At 43.0% G+C, this 22,442-nt stretch overlaps 1 protein-coding gene across 1 annotated transcript; it reads right to left on the reverse strand.

The window, feature by feature from the left end:
• Positions 1–1,154: 1,154 nt before the first annotated feature.
• ATP6V1B2 (ATPase H+ transporting V1 subunit B2) lies at positions 1,155–22,219 on the reverse strand. The gene is made up of 14 exons (XM_080928846.1): positions 22,065–22,219; positions 15,480–15,535; positions 12,623–12,721; positions 12,010–12,103; positions 11,804–11,881; positions 11,459–11,598; positions 11,184–11,285; positions 10,543–10,640; positions 10,277–10,400; positions 8,211–8,361; positions 6,363–6,445; positions 5,587–5,691; positions 4,189–4,318; positions 1,155–2,424 (listed from the first exon to the last, which is right to left on the reverse strand). The coding sequence occupies exons 1-14, from the start codon at positions 22,198–22,200 to the stop codon at positions 2,285–2,287; spliced, it is 1,536 nt and encodes a 511-aa protein (XP_080784972.1). The 5' UTR covers positions 22,201–22,219; the 3' UTR covers positions 1,155–2,284.
• Positions 22,220–22,442: the final 223 nt, after the last annotated feature.

A 22,442-nucleotide genomic window follows, 5' to 3' on the forward strand; every position in this document is an offset into this window, starting at 1 on the left:
TTTTACTTTAAATAAATGAAAAACATCAGCAAGTAAAGCCATTTCTTTATACTTAACGCTCTTCTGCAGAAAAACATTCCCTTAAGAGGTGCCTGTACACGCGAGTATGTCCGCACGTGTCTTAAGACAGTCCAATTCAGTACATTAGTCTTGAACTCAAGCATCTGAATATGACCATAGCTCCTGACTGTCCTGTCCACCTGGACTTCAGGTGTGATCTGCCACGCACACCAGCTATACTGTTCTTGGTTTCTTCGTTTTTTTCTTTTTTAAAATTTTCAAACATTTATTTATTTATTTTATGTAGGATCCCATTACAGATGTTTGTGAGCCACCATGTGGTTGCTGGGAATTGAACTCAGGACCTCTGGAAGAGCAGTCAGTGCTCTTAACTGCTGAGCCATCTCTCCGGCCCTCTTGGTTTCTTCTTACTGGACACCCTTGTGCACTGACCTGAGCTCACCTACCCTCCATCCAGCCACAGACCTTGAGAGCAGACTGCCCTGAGGAAACACTTCTCCCTGCTCTCACGGGAAAGCAGCACACTGCTGAGGCACGGAGACATTCTACAGATGGTCTTCACTCATGCCAACAACCCACCGAGCAGCACTCAGCTGTTTGAAGAGTCCCTTACAAAATGTTTTCATAAAAAATTAACAAACTAGCAGGAATGCTACTTAATCAAGCAGCCCTAAATGCTGCAGAAGGGTTGATAGGTTTTTTAGAAAAGATTTAATATGTATGTATGTATGTATGTATGTATGTATGTATCTATCTCATGCATGCATATGCGCTCTGTCTTCAGACACACCAGAAGAGGGCATCAAATCCATTACAGATGGATGTGAGCCACCATGTGGCTGCTGGGAACGGAACTCAGGAAACTGATTAGGAGAAATAGATGAGTGCTTTTAACCGCTGAGCCTCTCTCCAGCCCTCTGTCTTGATAATGTCTGTTAACTGCAGCCTGAGTAGACTCTACAGCTGGACACACAGACACCTTCAAGCCTTCAGGAATATAAAGCACACTCACATTTCTTACACATCGACACAGGCCACACTCATGAAAATCACAACCATGAAGACTCAAGTTACCCACCTGCTTGCTGCTGTTCTTCTCGAGAAAAAAAACACAGAGTCATTTCAGGTAACTTGCATTTAATTTAACATTTATTTTCATTTATAACGAGATGTCACATTTTCTACATTAAAATATAATCATGCTGACCCCCATCCCCTCAGAGAAAACAACGGAAGGTGGAATGCATAGAGTGGGGGAACTCATGGCTGCACCCGAGAACACACAGCACAGACACCCAAGCAGCAGACATGGCAGAGGCACACGACACAGCTAAGAGCTCAAGCCAGGAAGGGACAGGAATGAAAGACACATTGCTACTTGTGCCACAAGATCACCCAGAAAAGGTAGAGCTGAGTCAAAAAGCTTGGGGGTCGAACACAGTTCAAAGCATCCACAAACCTAAGGCAAGTTATCTTCCCGCCTCACCTCAGGATCTGGAGGGCAACGAACAAACCTAAACCACCATAAACACATCAAGATGAGGATGGGGTGTAGGGTTTTTCTTAGTTGTACCCCAACCTTTCCCAAGACTCAGTTGTCCTATGGCTGTAGCCCAGTAGGGATCACCACCACTGCAGGAGAATGCAGACTGCCCAGTGTTCCTGATTCTATGTGGTCCTCCCAGAGAAAGACATCACACAGGAATTCCCAACTCACAGCACTGGCAGAACGAAACTCTTCTCACAAGAAAACTCAAGCAGACAGTAAAACCCATCTGTATAGAGCAGAGGACAGGCCCACAGGTACACTAGCACTCCAGAGGGAGGCTCAGCCAAGAGCCTCATGGTTCTTCTGAAAGGAGAATTCTTCCAGTCTCCACCTTGCCCCTAAATTTGAGATTGAAGCATTTTAACTTCAAAACAGTGATACTCTTGAGGGCGTTGAGAGGTAGGGTGTGGGAGACCCAGACAAGACATTATTACAACTAGCTCTCCACTCTATGTACAAACAGATCATCCGTAAGCAAACCTCACCCCTCAGCTACTTTACAGAAAGCACTAAAGGTGAGGTTTTCTGAGCAGGGATCTCTCCATCTGTTAGCAGTTTAAACGCTGAACACTGGCACAAGAGTTACCTAGCCTTTGTTTTTAATCACAGGGTAACAGGTAAGTTCCCACACACAGGTGGGATGGAGGAGTGCAAAGGAATCAGGAAACAGAATCAGTACTTCACAAGAGGGTCACGCCACACAAGCAGCAGTAGCTAGTGCTTTGCAGAGTCTCGAGGGTAAAATTCACTCAGGGTGCTCTGAGGGATTCTCTTCAGCATTTCTTTGGGGAAGATTCGAAGCAACTGCCAGCCAATGTCCAAAGTCTCATAGACAGTTCGGTTTTCATAGGGACCTAAAATATTAACACTGAATTAATGGCAGAGCACTTCCAATGGACTCTGTCAGCATTCCGTCTTGGGACTAGCATGCAGAGCAGCGTAACATGCAGGGGAGAAACATGGGTTAGGTCTCGAGATCCGAGTGGAAATAAGGGCACAGAGTACGGCAGAGGTCAGAGGTGAGGCGAGGTCCGTGTGCAGTGTGCATGTCGGCATGAGGGGTTGTAGGACACAGGGCACAGGAGAAAAAGCTAGGCTTGCAGGAATTCACACGAAGACCGAGAAAGACGTAAATGGCATGACCTGACTCTATTTCAGGACAGTGGTTTTCAAAACTTAATTTTGAGACAGGGTTTCATTGAGTGGCCCGGCTAGCCTCAAACCCGACCACTGAAATTACAGGCCAACCAAATCATTATGTTTAATACAGCAGAATTAAACACCCCCTTAAAAAGAAAAGTCTTTAAGCACAGATTAGGAGTGACTGGGGCTCTGGGCTTTCTCTAGACAACCTAATCATATTTTTTAGGTTCTGCATTTAAAAAAAAAGAAAAAGAAAAAAAGAAAGGAAAAACTAAATTCCAACAAGACCAATGGTGTACAGCTCAGTGGTTAAACACTTGCTGAGCACATGCTGGTTCCAACCATAACCTCAAACAAGTCAGCCGCTGTGTATCTGGGATAACTTCAATATCAGTAACGAATGCTAACAGATGCGATCCAAGTACAAGAGGGCACAGACCCTGAGTGTATCACTTGAGGTGTTAATCCAAAGTAGCACACCTACTCTAGGTACCACTGATGTCAAGAATGGAGTATTCCTAGGACTCGGAAGGAACAATAGCGAGACTGAGAAAAACAGCAGGTAACCCAATGCCATGTAAGGAAACTCACCGGAGGTTTTTGTAAGAAAAACAAGAAGATTATTAATAGTTGACCCGAGCTGTGAGTGGCGGGGAGCTGAGTCAGGCGGCCAAGCATGATAGAACAAGGCTCAGCCCTGCACACAGACCTCAGGAACCCCAAGCTCCAGTCACACCATCTACTGGGTCAAGATTAGCACGCTATGACTGGTTGATTCAAAAGCAAATCAAAGTTTGAGAACTCCGGGACAAAATACTGTAGTGTGAATACAAAAGTAACAGAGCAAGAGCACTTTGAGAAGTTATGTGATCACTTGACAATAAGGAAGGTTAAGACTGCTGCCCAGTCAACTGCACTAGTGATTATTACTAAAATGGGGGGAGGGCAGGCTGGGGGCATGTAATACATGAGGAGTTAGAGGAGAATTGGAATGAAGATGGAAGATATGTATCATCCTGTTTCATTGTACACATGTAGCAGATTCTCAAAACAAAACAAACCCCAAGCCACCCAAAACGCTGCCCAGCAGCTGAGAAAGCCAACCGTATGAGACACAGAGAGCGCACGCGGACAGTGCTGAAGGCAAGGAGGGTGGTCAGCGGGGTAGTCTCATTCTGGTTGCTGGAACCTTAGGGACACCACCATATAAAAAGACGTGCTTATAGCCGGAGGAGGTGTGGGAGCTGAGAGACAGGTCATTTATATAGCAGAGTCCACGGCACAGCGACAGTCAACACTCAGAAAGAAAAAAACCCAAAAAACAGCAAAAATGTTGGGCTTTCTGAAATATAGTTAGAGAGTCCCTGAGACTGTTTGACAAGGCACAGGGAAGAAGTCAGAGGTTAAGACAAAGACAGATCTGCAAGAAGCATGTAACAATTCTGAGATGTTTTGTTTGAAGGGAATCATCTTACCCTGAGTAATGAAGTTTTTCTCAAACTTCTGCAGAAATTCCAAGTAAAGAAGGTCATCTGAGGTCAGGGCTTCCTCTCCCACCACAGCTTTCATAGCTTGCACATCCTTACCGATAGCATAGCATGCGTACTGACGAGGAGAGAGGCACGTGTCAGCAGCTCAGGGTACAGATATGGCCCGCTTCAGAAAGCTCCCAGAAGTATTCAACTGTATTACAGTTTCCCTCAAACAGGGGCCGTCAGGCATGCAACGCACAGATACTTCCAACACTGCAAACATGTACTTCCTCACACTGACAATGAACTTACGATGGATAGAAAACAAGATACAGAAGCCACGAGGAAATCTCTGTGGGCTTCTTTAAATGCCCGTGATTTCCCAGGCGTGCCATTTCCACTGCAGAGTCAGGTATTTTTAAGTCTGATGACATTGAGAACTTCATAGAGTATATACAACTGTAAGCTTCAGTGTGGTGTTGGCTGCTTACTATATTACAGAACAAATATGTGATGGTGTCCGTGCAGAAACCTGAAATTAGTATCTAAAAGAACATTGCCTTTTGTTTTTATTTTCATGCTTAAAATTGTGTCACATTTATTTATTGAATGTGCATAGGAACATACTAAATAAATATTTTTTATTTGTGAGTATGCTTGTGCCATGGCATGTGTGTGAATAAGAGGTCAATTTGGAGGAACTGATTCTCTCCTTTTTTCTATAAGGGTCCCTGGGATTGAACTGTGAGACTTAGTGACAAGTTCCTTGACCCATTAAGCCAAGTTGCCCCCCTCCCTTTTTAAATTTAAAAAAATGTGGGCTGGAGAGATGGCTCAGCAGTTAAGAACATTGGCTATTCTTCTAAAGGACCCAGGAACCGTATAATATCCACATCGCAGCTAACCAGGTCCAGGGCATCCCAAACCTTCTCTGGTCTTGGGATCCTATACGGTATATATATTCATGCAAGTGTAACTCTAATAACAATAAATAAATAGAGGAACACAGGCACAAAATATCCAGTAAAATTCCTTAGCCGCTGAAACACTGGATCCAGGTGTATCCTGCCCAAATCTAGTAGGTTGACTGGTTTTATTTTTCAGAGTTTACTTTATATGCATGAGTGTTCTGTATGTATGTATGTATGCATGTATGTATGTATGTATGTAGGTGCAGCACATACATGCCTGTAACCTCTGAGGTCAGAAGGTGTCAGTGTCTCTAGACCTGGAGTTACAAATGGTTGTGACACAGCATGTCAGTTCTTGCAAGAACACAAAATGCTTTTAACCACTCAGTTGTCTCTGCAGCCCCCAATGTTGGTATTTTAACCTTGATTAGCATCAGTTTATTAAAGAAAGGCGGTCTTCCAGACCTCATCCTTAGAAAAGCACACGTACCAACTGGTTAGATACATCAGCATGATCCTTTCTGGTCATTCCTTCTCCAATAGCCGACTTCATTAACCGAGAGAGGGAGGGCAGCACGTTAATAGGAGGGTAAATCTGGGGCACAACGGGAGGAAAACAGTGATGTGAGTGTCAGGCTTACTGACAGGAGCAGTAACGTCACTAGCACCCTCGTGCCGTGTGGTCAACCGACAAGCAATGCCCCTGGGTGAGGTCCCATCTTATTTCCTAGGGAGACACAGGAGTGAGGAAGGCCTGGGACACAGCACTTCTGAGAGTTAGATCCAAGAGAGTGGGATCCAGAGAGTACAGATTGTTCTGGAACTCTTCAGTTCCAACTGCCTAGACCACCACAATATCCACCTAAACAATCTCCTGCATGGACTCAAAGATCTTATAAGCAAAATAAAAATTAGAATAATTTCCCCTAGAAGATGATTTTAGAAATTTGATGCAAAGCCAACAAAAATCCCGTTTTTTTTTTTTTCCAGATCATGCCATATAGTAGCACTTTTAGCACAGAATTCCCTGGAAGAAAAGAAAAAAGTTCTTGAGACAACTGACCCATTTAAAAGCGAATAAATACAAATGGTAGTTTTAAATTCTGACACTGCTTACTGAGAGATTTTAGCTTACAGAAATGACAATTTACAGTCATATTAAAGTGACTCCAGCAGATACTTTCTAAGCAAAACAGTTCCAAAGAGCAAATGGAGTCAGCGGAGACGAGTAGCTCCAAGCCCCACAGCGCTGTGAGGAGTCAGTACCTGTCTGTTGTGCAGTTGTCTGTCCACATAGATCTGGCCCTCAGTAATGTACCCCGTCAGGTCAGGAATAGGATGAGTGATGTCTGCCGGAGGAAGCACAGGCATTAAACAACAGTTCTCACCTGCCTGTTCAGTTAGAGAATAATCTGTGATGATGAGCGGGTGCCGTCTAACATAGCAGTGCGGTGGTTAGCTTGGTCAGCTGATACAACCTGGGCAAAGTGTCTTGGTTGGTTTGGTCTGTGAGCATATCTGTAGGGAATTATCTTTTTAAATTTTATTTACTTAATGTATGAGTGCTCTGTTGCATGTACATCCGAAGGCCAGCAGATCCCACTACAGATGGTTGTGAGCCACCATGTGGTTGCTGGGAATTGAACTCAGGACCTCCGGAAGAGCAGTTAGTGCTCTTAACCGCTGAGCCACCTCTCCAGCCTAGTAATGACCTTAATTAAGTTAGTTAATATGCAGACACTCCACCATGGATGGAACCATTGCGTAGGCAGGGTGTCCTGACTGTGAAACACTGAAGATGCCAAGTATGCGGATTTCTCTGCTCTGAACCACGGATGTGAAGTGACCAGTGTTTACAGCTTCTGTCGTGCCTTTCTTACGATGACAGACTGTGGTCTGGAATTATACTGAACATACCCCTTCTTATCTAAAGGGCTTTTTTGTCAGGTGTTGTCATAGTAATAGACATGGAGGCAGGACAGAGAAGCATTTTCTAAACATGGCTGCTGAGCACCTGAGTGTGGCTAATGAAACGGAAGGACTAATTTCCAATTCCATTTTGATCATTTGAATTTAAACATAGGGCAATGTGCTCGGCCGCTGCCACAATAAACGGCCACTTCATTTGTTCAGTTACAGTCGTTGGGACGTGTGCTGCACGCGATGAAGTAAACTGGCTTTCTGGGTAAACAAAGTCCCACCTGCAGCACAAGGCTTCATGCAAGCATCGGGCGCACAGGCACGGCAGCGCTGCTCAGGTGGCGGGCAGAGACCACGCCACGGGTGTGCCCCTCCGTCTGCTCTTCTCCACACAGGCCACGCCTGTGTCCTAAGGAACGGAGCATGGCTGCTACTGTGCTTCCCTTTGTCACAGCACCATGGTGAGACTCAGACCAAACGAGATTTACAAAGCACTCCCAACATGCTACTGAGCTGTAGCTCTTAAAAATGGAATATAAACAAAAGGCCCGATAGCCAAGGGGTTCTGCAGAGCCCCGCCCTGCGTGCTCAGCCTTGCGCACTGCAGGCTGACACAGGCCAGGGAGAGCTGCCCTCTGCACCTGTGCTCTTCACTGCCAGTTTAGCTGTTTACAACGGCCACGTCTGGCGTGCAGGAAAATCCAAGTAGCTTACATTAAGTACAAACAAATTTCTCATAACCAAAATAGTGCTTTGAAAACAGCAGACATTCAATTAATACTCATAAATAAAAATTTAAAATTCAAGTTACAAAGAAAATTGCTTTTCTTACCAAAAGTGGTAAGAACAATTAGAAATAATCTTTAACTGAAAATGGTATTTGGGTCTGAGTATTTAGTTAAGGTAAACCTCAAGAGGTCAAGCTCTCGAACTGTGACTCAAAAAGGCAGATGACAGATGTGACCTATCAAGGGCTAATGAGCTGGAAGAGGCACTTGGCACCAAGCCTGATTATTTGGGTTCCCTAGGACCTACACAGTAGGGGAGAAAGAACGCTGGCCAAGTTGTCCTCTGACACTGTGGAAAGCACCCCGTCCCCTCGGTTCTCCATAAACATGAATAAATCACTAGTAACACATATACACACACAAAAAGCCCTTACAAGGACTGATCCAGTCACAGATGCAAACTTACCATCATTAGGCATGGTGAGAATAGGGATTTGGGTAATAGAGCCATTTCTACCTTCCACTCGACCAGCACGTTCGTAGATTGTGGCTAAATCGGTATACATGTAGCCTGGGAAGCCTCGCCGACCAGGAACCTCTTCCCTGGCCGCTGAAACCTGGTGACAAATAAAAGACAATGTCACGACGTGTCAGAGTAAGAAAAAGTCTGGTTAGAAGGTCTGTCTGAACACGCCCCCCAAGTATTAACACTTATGCTTGTAAAGCAAGAAGGCTGAAAATTAGAATGAGATGGAAACTCACTTGGGGCTGGAAGGGTTGACGCTACTCTCAGATTCTATTCACACAGTCATTTTAAGCTGCTAAGGACTAACCTTTTCTCAGCTCTGAATGAACAGTAATCTTTGGAGTTTAGTGACACACACAAAAAAAATTCTGCTTTTTTTTTCATAAAGCTTCACTTCTATGTTTAAAAATAAATAACTAAATGAATAAAGTTTATCTCCAATTTGCAGCCAGAACTGAGCCTCAGTTAAATTTCCCAAGATCAGAAGGGTAAAACCCGGTGGCATAGCTGAAAGTCCCAACACTTGGAGAGGCCGGGAGATAGACGGTAAAGGTCAATCTCAACTACACAGTAAGTTTTCAACGCCAGACTGGGCTACGACTCACCTGATCAGAGAGCCAAGAGTCTACTCCACCATACAAAATATAACTAAAGGTCCTCCTTAATAAAAATATAAGACATGCCTATGAGAAAAGGCACTTCATGACTCTACCATCACAGGAACCTCAGAGTATTACCAATGTAGGATTCTTGCAATGTTACTCAAAGTGTGAACAGACCTGTCATGGTAATTTGTAGGAATTTTGATGCTACTGAATCTAACATGAAGTAAATGTAGGTTTGTAAATTGTTTATCTTTAAAAATATCTTTCTCTTAGCTCAGTTTAGTTTTTCTTAACAAAGGTGTGGACCTGCTTCAATGAAGGGAAGACTCAAGTCTTTCACAGAGAAAACATAAACACTGTTACAACATGGTAATCATCTTGGGGGACTTTAAAATATAGGTTACTAGAGAGCAGGTTATTTGTCTAAAAACACATAAGTTTTAGGGTGTTTTAAGACAAGTTCCTGGTATTCTTAATTAGCAACAAAGACCTGTGAGGCTAGAGAGATGGCTCAGCAGGTTAAGAGCATTTGCTGAGGTCCTGGGTTCAGTTTCAAGCGTCCACACTGGGATCCTCACAACCGCCCACTTCCAGGCAATCGAGGCCATCTTTTGATGTATATACATCTTTTGATATATATACATCTTTTTTTTTTTCTTTTTTTCTGGTGGAAACACAAAGTTTATTCCTAACTGCCAAGGCTCTCTCCCAGGAAAGCAGAGAGGCGAAATGGAGAAAAATCTCAAAGGTATAAAGAGAATGTGTGTTAGGAAAAGGATGAAGGGAGTTGGGGGGGTATGGCCCATGGAGGTTCAGTGAGGCATCTAGGGGGATGCCTCTGGAGGGCATGTTAGGAATCCCCTCCCCCTGAGCGACCAGCCACATGGTATAGTACAGACTAGAGTTTATTCAGGGCATGGGGGAGTTAGGAGGGTAGTAGAGGCAGAGAGAGAGAGAGAGAGAGAGAGAGAGAGAGAGAGAGAGAGAGGGGAGTAGAGGCTGGCCATGAGCACATGGGAGGGGAAGGGGAAGAGAACAAGAGCTATATAATAATATATAATCTTTTTTTAATTAGGAGCTTGGAAAGGGTTCATGCAGTGTGGTCAGGAGTTACTGGGAATATACTACTACCCTCTTGTGGGGCTTTAGTATCTAAGCCCTGAGGGCAGTGACAGTGCACTAAACTGGCTATTCATTTTAATCTCAGCCTCTACTATTTCCAAGTTGACAGAAACAAAAAAGCTGTACTATCTGTTCTGATGAAGATAATTTACAAATCAATCAGTCTCAAAAATATAATTACAGAAAAACAGAAATGTACAAAAGATCAAGATAATCCTACACTTGACACAGTTTGTTTGAGGAAAAAAAAATAAATGAAGGAAGGAAGAAGGAAGTCACCTCTCGAAGCGCTTCAGCGTAGGAACTCATATCTGTCAGGATGACCAGCACGTGCTTCTCACACTGATAAGCCAGAAACTCAGCTGTGGTCAGAGCCAGGCGAGGAGTGATGATCCTTTCAATGCTGAAAGGGAATACAAGTTCCAGGTCACTTGAAAGCCACAACCAAAACAATTCTGGAAATTCACGGTACACAGAGAGGAAAATAATCACGACTTTAAAGACGCCCCTGTAGTTAGTTATTCAGAGGAATAAATTTAACTTACGTTGGGTCATTAGCCAGATTCAAAAATAGGCAGACATTGTCCATTGAGCCATTTTCTTCAAAGTCAGATTTGAAGAACCGGGCTGTTTCCATGTTTACCTAAACATCAGTGACTCCGTCAGTGCAGGGCAAAGGAAAATTCCCAACATCTGTTTCCACAAAGGCCAAGCTATGAATCTACATTGTTCTATTGTTTAAAGATCCAAGCTCTCTTTCCTCCACCTCTTCTTTCTCTGCATGTGAGCACAAACCTTTCTCCTTCTCCCTCCCTCGCCATGGTGACTCCCCTGGCCTTAATCCTTGGGGCCAGTAAATTCACCAGAGAGCAGCTTCCCAATAAACCTGCCTTTAATATAGCCTTAAGATAAATAAATGAATAAATAAATGTGTGTGTGTGTGTGTGTGTGTGTGTGTGTGTGTGTGTGTATTTCAAGTATCTTTCTTTTCTTTTTTAAATGTAAGTACTTTGGCATGCAAAGTACTATTAGGCTTCAGCTACATGCTAAATCTGACTCCTCAGTTTTGCTAAAATGCCAAGATGAAACTTCTCTATCCAAGAATAAAGTTGATTATGTATAGTTTATCACCTCTTTCTAATAACAGTTAATTTTATGTTATTCCCAAACACACTACCATACTTACTCCCATAGCAGCAAACACAATGGCAAAATTTTCTTCACTATAGTCCACGACATCTTTGGATTTCTTTACCAAACCAGCCTGGCGACAGATCTGAGCTGCAATCTGTTCAGGATGAAAACTAAAAATCAATCCTGACAACAAAATAATTTATTCTTAACTCTTAAAAACTTGAATTAGTAGCCTGAATTAGGTGACTAAAAATACCAACTACATGCCAGGTAAGCGGATGTGTATACCCTCACCAGGACACGCACAGCGAGTACGTGGACTCTCACCTCATTGTGTGGTAAGCCAGCAGCAGAAAAGATGGGGATTTTCTGTCCCCTAGCAATACTGTTCATGCCGTCGATGGCAGAAATGCCCGTCTGAATCATCTCCTCTGGGTAGATCCGACACTGGGGGTTGATTGGCTGACCTGATGCATTCCAGAAAGGGAAAATGTCAATATGTCTGTGCATTGGTCACGGAGGGAAGTAGAAATAATTAAGAGGTGAGAACTTAAAGAATTTCTCTGTACTTAAATATCTACTTTAAATGCTACCATAACTATTTTCTATCTGGCAAGGCTCCCAGTAGACAGAGTTCCTTTTGCAACACTGAAACCCATCTTCAGTCCCTACCCATGATGTCCAGGAAGTCTTCAGCCAGCACCACAGGACCTCGGTCAATGGGTTTTCCCGATCCATTGAATACTCGACCTATTCAGCAGCAACAAGACAGAAGAAAGTAGATCCAGACGTCACAAACCTGTGTTTCTGTTTCTAGATTTTAAGTAAGGATGTTGAAAAGAAAACTAAGTGCAGAGAGCAGGCTGAGAGTCACTCACCAAGCATATCCTCAGACACTGGTGTTCGCAGAATGTCTCCAGTAAACTCACAGGATGTTTTCTTGGCGTCTATACCTGATGTCCCTTCAAATACCTGCCAAGAAAGACAATCAGTTAGAAGGGTAAACAATGTTTAGGTCAGGGACACTTACTAGACCCAGGGTCCTGCCTGGAGGGTCAAATATTACAAGGAGCTGAGGATGTGATGCTTTTTATGTGTAAAAGGATGGTTGAAAAAAAGAACAACAAAAAAAGAAAGAAAATTTAAGGATTTCTGGTCATCTTATAAATAAATAAAAAACAAAACAAAACAACCAAAAAACCCCAAAACAACAACAACAACAACAACAAAACAACCAAAAAAGTCATCTGGCTACTTTTATAAATTATATCTGCCCCTGCTCTAGATTGTTTTGGGTACATGTTGAGAAACCCCTCTTTCTCTGTAATAAGATAATATTAAATCATAGTAATTTTAAGGAGGAAATCCAAAAGAACTGAGTTAAGTATCTTTGATAGCATCCGACCATCAGTAAATGAGGGAAATCACCATCCTCTCAAGAACTGTGTTTTTTGACTAGGAAATGCCTCAATGGCTCTGAGTGACGCTCACCTGAACCACTGCCTTGGAGCCACTCACTTCTAGAACTTGCCCACTTCTTTTTGTGCCGTCTGGTAATGTCAAGTGGACAATCTCGGCATACCTGGGAAACTGAGCAGGATAAGGAAGGATTAGTAAGCACCATCCTAAGTTACCCTCGTCACTCTATGACTTTCTACCATGGCCTTCTTGTTCATGTCCCTAAACTTATATTTACTGGTATACAAAGAGGCAAACTAGTGCAACTCACAGAGAGAAGGGAGTTATCCTAAAAAGCACAGCAATTGCATTTAATAACTTTCCTGTGTGTGTAGGTTTTGAGACTGAAGATATAAAGTTACCAACAGCAACCTTCCCACCACTCACAGAATGACATCTAACTGGGCTCTGTTCACCTGTAATCACCTAGGCCTCACATGAAGAGATGAAAGATAAAATGTCATCATGTAATATTATTTCAGACTAGGATAATGTGCATAGTCTCCCTCAGTCTAACCTGAACAGATATATATCCTCCTATGCAAGAATGTAGGGTTGGAGTGATGGCTCAGCGGTTAGAGCACCAACTGCTCTTCCAGGGGTCCTGAGTTCAATTCCCAGCAACCACATGGTGGCTCACAACCATCTGTGATGGGATCCAATGCCTGTATCTGATGTGTCTGACAGCTACAGTGTACTCTTAAAAAGAATGTAGAATGCCTATCTCTAAGATTCCCTCCTAGACCACATCCTCAGCAGGTTTTACATTGTTCATTTTTGAAACAATATAATGTAACCCAAGCTGGCCTCAAACTATCCATATCTAGTATCTAGTGTACACACACACAGAGAGACACAGACACAGACACACAGACACACAGACACACACACACACACACACTACCTCAAGGCTGGGATTACAATCTACTGAGCTAGCACACTGAGCTAAGAGGCTGTTTTCATATACTTAGATGAATTATTGGACAACTTGCTTAACTGTACTGACATTCTGAACATAACATATTGTTAAGACTATTTACCATAATCTACCAACAACAGACAAATGTATCATTCTATGTGATTTAAGGGGAGAATCTCTTCAATCAAACCATTGTACATTAGAGTTACTAAGACCTTTAAATTCTGGAGATGTTAAAATGTTAATAAATGGGGATTTAAAAATTAGTATGTATACAATTGACACCTTAAAGTCTAATAATTAAGCTTGGCATGATAGCACACAACTTTAATCTCAGCACTCGAAGTCAGAGCAAGTCCTGGTCTACATACAGTCCAACCAAAGTACACAGTGAGACCCTGTCTCAAAAAATTAAAAAAGAAAACATCATCTAATGACCATAGCATATTTAGTTCAGCTGCTCACCTGATGAAACACAGAGCGATCCAATATTATACTTCTACAATAATGACAGAACAAACCCTCAGGTTTGCATGCAACTCTTCAGAAAGTTAGCAAGTGACACCCTAGCAGTGAATGTATGCCCATATATGTGGCAAGCTGTGGGCAGATTTTCACCCTAATTGTTCTGCGAAAGTACTAAATAAACTCACATCCCCACTATTAGTGAAAACAAAAAACCAAAAACCAACCAAACAACAAAGAGCAAAAAAAACCTAACAGCAAACCAACCAATCAGACTATTTTTTGCAAATCTTTTCCTTTCTTCCTCATTCGTGGTTTCATATAATGTAGACATTAGTGTTCTTATAAACAATGTTTATCTTTTAATTTTGTTTATGGTATTTTCTATCCCACAAAGATATGAAAGGTTTTAACAATGAAACTACTGTCATTCCTTATGATTTAATCTCTTATTTAGGAAAAGCTTCCACTTGAAAACCATAAACAGGTTTTCAGGGTTGGCTTCTAATAGGCTGATGTTTCACTTATATGGATTTAATTTCCTGTGCCCCCCCATTTTTATTTGGGAAATGAATGTTCTAACAACTGACTAGCATAAAATGTTTCCTGTGGCCACACACCTCCCAGTTTACCATGTCAAAGTCCCATGCATGGCAGATAGAATCCTAGTGCTCGGAGGGCAGGAGGAATGTAAGTTCCAGCCCAGAAGTATAAGACTATGAGCACAGAGAATAAGACTATGTCTTGGGCCATGGTGGTGCATGCCTTTAATCCCAACATTCTGGAGGCAGAGGAAGGCTGATCTGGTCTACAGAGTGAGTTCTAAGACAGCTAGTGATGCACAGAGAAACCCTGTCTGAAAAAGTATGAGACCATGTCTCATCAAAGAAAGACAAGGCAGCCAAAGATCATCCATGTACATGGTTGTTTGGGCCCCATAACCTTGTTACATGGCTGGGTTTATCCACTTACTAAATCCCACGCTTCCTCACCCCATCTCTGATTGTACTGGCTGGTAATAAACATTTTTCTCACCCAAAGTTAAAACAAATAAAATGCCCACGTATGCTCAGGAAGCTCCATAATTTGCTCTGTATAAGGTGCATCGAGCACAGAGACCACAATGGTTTCTGAAGCCGATTCTGTGTCCAGATCTGCTCCACACTACTGTCGCTAGCAGTACTGATGACTTAAGCTTTTGTGTAAGCACACAGAGGAACAACGGCAGGTACTATTCTTTAGGTTATAAAGCACTTGACTGCTGTTCCTCCTGTAAACCATTAAGTAAGATCTTCCCCAAATTTCAAGAGAAGGTACTTGAGGCCATAAAAATGAATCCACATTAAATCCTGTACTGGAATCCAGTTTTCTGACTTTAGATGTTGCTTTCCTACAACTACTACTTACAGCCATACTGAAGAATGGTTAAGACTTCAGAAGACAAACTTAAAAGAGTACTGGTGAGACCTGAAGTACAGCAGTCAGATCATAATGATGTGCCGTTACCTTTACATGATCTAAGATCACTAGAGGACCATTCACTCCAGACACCGTCTTGTAGGCTGGAAAGAGAAGAGTCTTGTTTAGTGAGACAGCATGAGCTAACATGGCTCTCTGATTTTAACAAAAAACAACCCTTCCCCCGCTTCCCCATTAAAACTTGGATATTCTCAAAAAGCTGCATGACTTTTTAATGAATTTTAAACTATGGCTGCTCCTATGTAACTTTTTAACACCTATCTTCAAAGACACTTGAGTCTTACTCTAAGCCAGTGTTCTCAAAACCCAGGATACAAAGTAAGAACCAAGGCTGCTTCCCTTTAACAGTTCAGTTTCCGTGGGGCAGGAGAATGGGAATGGCAGTCCTGCAGAGGCTTCCTGGCAACAAGGAAGGGGAAGGAATCCTCTACAAAAGCAGTGACAAAACTCACAGAAGGCTGAGAAAAATGTGGCTGCAAAGTAAAGCCATTATGAAATAGAATATGAATAACAGTGACTATGGAGAAAGGCACTTCGAAGAAGGCAGGCAGTGGAAAACTAGCAGGGGTCAAGTACGGTAAGTATTCTTGTTGTTTTTTAAACAGGGGCTGTCTCATTATGTAGCTCTCACTGGCCTTGAACTCACAGAGCTCTGGGATTAAAGGTGTGTACCACCTCACTCAGTAAGTATCCTTGTTTTTGAGACCTGGTCTTCAACTTGCAGCAAACATCTTGCCTCAGCTTCTCAAGTGCTGGGAATTGCAGGCACAAGTAAGTAGCCGCCAAGAAAGCTATTCTTTGATTTTTTTTCTTTTAACCTTTATGTGTATGATGCTTTGCCTGCATGTGTGCAGTGCCCGTGAAGACCAGAACACAGTGCTGGATCTCTTGCAACTGGAGTTAAGGTCAGTCAGTGAGCTCTTTACCACTGAGCTCTCTCTCCAGCATAACAAAAATATTCTTAAAAAGACAAAAAAAACACAACAAAACAGAAAACCGTAGACAGACAAGACACGAAAGCAGGGGCGGGAGGGGACAGAGAGGCTGCTGAGACGGCTCAGCAGATAAAAGCACATGCTACCAAGGCTGACAAGCTGAGTTCAAGCTCTAGGGTTCAAATGGAGAGAACACAATCTGAAAAGCTGTCCTACAGCTTGTATACATGTGAACATACCTACACACTTACAAGCATATACACACACAATAAATGATTGAACATACATTAACTTAAACATGCATACAATAAAAGAAACTTTAAAATCAGCAGGATACAGTACCCCCAGCCTATAAACTAGAAGATTAAGATAGTCTTGGCTACAGAATAAGGCCTATCTCAAAAAAGAACAAAAGGATTAAATATTACTACCAGGTTAAGAGACCAGTATTATTCATTGCAAAGTATGCAGAGTAAACCCTAGAAGGAAACACCTAGTTTACTTTCCCTCATTCTAATATATATAAATGTATACACATACACACACACACAGACACACACAGACACACACACACATCTAAATGTTTACTTAATGTGCTCATAGGCTGAGGCATCCTTCCAGCCCCTCACTTGTTTTAGAAAGGCGTTATATATCCTTGCTGGCAAGTGTCATGATCACCAGATACAAAATCCTTAGGAAAACAGCAACTTTAGCAGAAACTTCAAAATTAGCTATAGTTCATAATCAGAACGGCTAAAAAAAGAAATGCATCTCTTCAGAAAATACACCATAACTCAAAAGAAAAAGAAAAAACACCATAGTTTATGTGAAAATATATTAACTAATCAGGAATGTTTCACTTGTCTGATCTGAGTAAGGTCTTCTAATTTCAGGTACAAGTGCCATCTTCCTAAGAATGAGGAAACCATTTGCTAACCAGTCTGTCCACTCAAGGGGCTTCCAATCCCTTCTTCCTAAGGCCGGGAAGCAAGTATCTTGGTACAGACTCTGCAACCGAGCAGGCAAGCCCCAGTCCACGCGGAGACATTTGGACACAGACAGCAAACATTCACTTGAATGTGTCAGAACTATCATGGTTTTAATATGGCCCTTCAGTGAAGAATCCCTCCTTTATCAGTGTGGATACGGGCGCTAAGAGTCGCTGCACTTTGGGCCCGTTTTTAGAAGGCCGTCGCACAGCTTTAAGAGATCTAATACTGTTTGTAAAAACATGTATAATTCCAACATTTAAAGAACTTCTTCCTTGTTCTCATTTTTAAAACTTCAAGTACTGTTTCTCATAGACTTTCTAGAACTGTTGTGTGAAAATGGAAAGTGAGCTACATCTTGAAACCAACTCTTAAAAAAAACAAAACAAAAAAACAGATTTTCCCAAGTTTTTTCCTAAGGCACAAGGGAAGGGATCTCTTAAACTGTTAAGAACTCTCTCTCAAAACACTTCATTAAATCCCTCCAATTCTTAAAATTCTCTGCTTGCAAAGTGTATTTTCTTTGAAGTTCTAGTAGTGACAACTATGGCTCAGAGTCTCATGGTTAAAATTCAAACTCATTATACACTATGAAGTTTTGCCAGTCACAAGAAAAACCCATGATCAAGAAAAAGAAGCATTAGTCACAGCTTTTTCTGGAAACGTCAGAGCTGACATCCACTGCAGGAGACAAGGTTTAGAAGTCCTGAGTTCAAAGTCTGGAACAGTAAAGAGGCAAAAATACATAAATAAAGTAAAATCAAATAAAAAAAAAAAACCCAAATTTGCAGCAATATATAGCCTTTAAAAAGGCAATAAGCAAACACAAGAAATTTACTAATTAACAGCAACTGCTCGTTATTCCTGGCTCTAGAAGAGAATAGTCGTTTTAAAGATAATTCATGTACCTGCACCTGAAGCCTGGCTCCAGTCACTTGGGTGAAACCTTTCAACTGAATTAGAACATGTTTGAAAGCGTTTGTAGCTCGGCACGGCAGCACATTCCTGTAATCTGAGCACTTAGTTCAAGGCTAGCTGAAGCCACACTGTGATCCTCTGTCTCAAAAACTGAATTACATAGCAACACTCCCTACACTTTGAGCTATGAAAAGTGCAGGATGCTCTCAGTGCTGCGGGCACAGTTCCCCTGGTGTCTACACTGTCACTGCTGTAGGGCTGACCTTTTCCAGCTCTTACAGCTGCTGGAAATGGTGGCCCCAAACTGGGTCTGGGCGGCTATCAACCCATCTCACAGAACTGATGCAGTTTTCCCTCACTGGCAACCTGAACAGCACAGGGGGTCTAGTGTGGTACAGACAAGAGACTCATCAGTTTAACTAAGCCAATGGATCTCATAATCTGAACTACGTGAAAAAACTACCAAACCTTTTAGGAGTGGGAGGCACATTTTACTGAGCATTTTCAGATTATTTGATTTTATCTTTACAAAATACTGTAAGGCAGAGTTCATCTTACTACTAACTTTTAGACACCAGAGCCCTGAGAAATGTTACTAATGGAGGACCTTCGTTCTTCTCACTAAAGCTGCTCTAGGGTCCGGAAAGGCATCTGACTGGTAACAGTGTAACTTGCAATACCAAGAACATAGCTCTTAGCATTTGTACCAGAAACTGATGAAAAAAGACAGTTGGAATAAGAACGCCAGCCAATGAACGTATTCAAAAAGAAAACCCAGCAGGGGAAACATCAGGCACTGACTTTGTTCTGTCTACCCTTAAGATAAGCACAGGTAGCTGGAGAGAGAGATCAGTTCAGAGTATGACATCCAAGAACATCCATCACACAGCAAAGCCACTGACATAGCATTACCCTTGTGGCAGCGGCTTGTTGACACAGGCTTACATTACACAAAGCACTCATGGAGCAGCATTAGAAACCAGGATTTATTCAGAAGCTGAAAAACAAGATAGCTACTACCCTGCATAGCAAGTTCCAGTCCTGCCGGGGATTCCGAGTAAAATAAACAAGCTGGGCATGGCAGTGAGTGACTTTAAACCCAGCACTCTGGAGGCAGAGGCAGGCAGATCTCTGTGAATTTCAGGCCAGCCAGGGCTACACAGCCTTTCTCAAATACATAAAACAAAACAAAAAACTTGCTCAACAATCAATCCATTAAAAAAACAAAACAAAACAAAACCCCATGAACTATGAAGATTTTAAAGAGCAGTGGTGGTGCACACTTTGGTACCAGCACTTGGGAGGCAGAGGCAGGCAGATTGTGGCCAGCATGGTCTAGAGTGAGTTCCTGCCTCAGACCCCGTGTTTATGGAGGTGGGAGGGGGGAGCATGCACAGAATCTACCAGATTACTGTCTCTTCCTCCTGCAGGGAAAGAGGTTCTTCAGCATTACTAACACCCTTAAGGATTGTGACATACTTAAAGCCAAAACCATTGCTCAACAAACCCTAGCTCTTTAGGCACCACCTTCATAGCAAAACAAAAGCTAAGAAAGCCATCCCTTCTGTTGTGCAAGACCAGAGAGCTAACCTGAGCAGCACACACCTGAGATGCTCTAGAAGAAAAGCAGAGGCCCTTACTCGCACTTTTTGCTGGAGTTCTGCTTTGTAACATAAGAAATTTAAGGTTAGCTGATACATGGGTCAAGAAAAGTGAACCTAACCAAGCTCACAGCATTTTGCCCTAATAGCTTTGTAGATATTGTTGCTCTTTCTTAAAGTTTAAAAGGGCAAAGTTTTTTTACTCTGTGATGTCAGAAAGTCAAATGATGTGCTCAAGCTTAGTTACGAATTCCAAGCCTGAATATTTTGCTTTCCATTTCTTTTAACAGCCTGAATCATTTTTATATTACATATATATAACATCTAGAATTTTTAATAATCCTTAAGTTGTTTTAAAGCAGGATCTAATTTTCACAGGGCAACTGCCAAAATTACTCCATTCAAAGAGTGTGTATCAATTAACTATAATTATTTGCCATTTAGATAGCACCATCAAACTTTAATAATAAAAACTGAGTTGTTAATATTTAAATTTGACTAACAATGTGGCAAAAGATGAATGACATTGAAATGCAACTAGCTGTTTGCTTAAGTACAGTATTCCAACTCCCCACAAAGCCCATCCACATTAAAAACACGTACTGAACTACTAGAAAAAACTGAATTGCAAGTTATAGAATTTACAGAGCACTTCCAAAGTCAGACAATGTGAACCTTGGGGATGCAAAGAGGCCAAGTTAGGCAACTTTCAGCGACAGCTTAGTGAGCAGAATCCTTCTGTGAGCAAACTCTTCAAACATTGGCCAAGCACATGTATATGGTGGAGAAGCTCTCATATCCCTGAAGGGCTCACAACCTTAGCTGCGGAGTAGTCTACATTCTCTGAACCGACTCGGAATGAAGTATTATCTGGAAACAGACTATTGTAACCTTGTAACATTTTGTTCCTAGAAGCCACACCAGTGTCTATGAGCTCTGCCCAGAGAAAAGCATACATGCCAAATGCAATTCACGAGAATCTGTAATTCTCAGGTATAAATCTGTCAGTTTTCTCAACATTTCCTTCTGCTCACAGGCATTTTCTAATTCTAACAATTATCCTTTAAAAATTGCTTAAAAGGCACACCTCAGCAATCCACTCTTCAAAGTGATTTTTCCTTCCCCACACTGCAGTGTTATCACATGACCCACGGACAGCTCAGGACAGGATTAGTCAGGCTGGAGGGCGCCTAGCTAAAACCCTTCAGCTGAAATGCTTTCTAATCAATGAGCCACCCACAGAGCCAAGCTGGCAATTAACCAGTGCAAACGCAATTTTATTATCTGGAAAACAACAGATACTTTTAAAAAAAAGTCAAAGCTCTCTGCCTTTAAGGAAGCCATGAAGAGGTTTGATTCTATACAACCAAAATCAGTCAAGAGCCATTTAGGAATGACTGACTTGCCTACTTAAGTATGGCTTATTGAGGTCTTTTATAATCACTATACTTAAGCCTATGCATTGAACAGTGGAAAGCATTCCATTCAACGGAGCTTGGTTAGCTAGTCAGTAAACGAAGAAACAACAGAAGAGCGAGCAAGGATTAAGACTTAATTTTTGGTTCCTCTTTTTCCAATAATTTCAAGTCTGAAGCCTGGCACGGCCTCTCCTTTCCAGAACCTTAGGCGTCTAGCTTGTAAAATGAGAGGGTGGGACTGCACGGCTAAGGTATTTTTCAGCTCTAAGGTTCTCCGGTGTCTAGGTGTCCTCCTGTGAAGCGGTCCTTACAGAATAAGCCACATCTCCCTCTAGTCGCGGGCCTGCCCACGTCAGCGATGACACTACACCTTCTGCTCCGTCCACCTGCCCGGAGGTCCTCGGGGCAAAGGGGGCGGAGTGGGCGTCCCTTCGACCGGGAGACATTTAAATGAGGCCAGGAGCAGATGGAGACGAGTGACCAAGTGGCCCTCAGAGACAGACAAGTGCCTGACAATATTCTAGCCCAGGGAACTGGGAGCGGGTAGGGCAATCGTCAGGAGCCCACATGGGAAGGTTCCTGTCGGTGCTCTCACCCTCAGCTCACCCAAGTCTCAGAAAAGCTCACGCAAAGCTGGAGAGGTGCTTGTGAACTGCGCGATGGGGGAAATGAATCCCATCCCCTCCCCGCTGGCTGAACAGGTGAGCACAAGCCAAGGGCTGGGTGGACACGCTCACTTTCCCGTACTCACTGAGACGAGGCTGGGAGAGGTAGTTCCGGCTCACCGCCAGAGCCTGTTCCCGAGCTCCGGCCATCGGCCCACCGGTGGGCACCGGCAGTTCGGGCGCGGCCCCGTTCACGATTCCCCGCATCGCACGCAACGCCATCTTGTCTCCTCCGTCCCGACTGGCCCCGCAGCAGCCCGGCGCAGGCGCAGATATAGCTGGGAGGCCCGTGCGGCCGGCTCCACCCGTGCGCGCTGCGAAGCTGCAGTAGAAGCCCCGCCCCTCGGCGGCGCCCCGCCCCCAGACTCGTGACTGGAGTCCCGCGGGGGCGGCGCATGGTGCGCAGGCGTGCTAGCGTGCGCTGGGGAGCTGACCAGCGTGCTGGGAGCGCGATCGGGGCCGGG

The sequence above is a fragment of the Micromys minutus genome (assembly GCF_963924665.1).
Source record: "Micromys minutus genome assembly, chromosome: 14".
NCBI classification, from domain to species: Eukaryota; Metazoa; Chordata; class Mammalia; order Rodentia; family Muridae; genus Micromys; species Micromys minutus.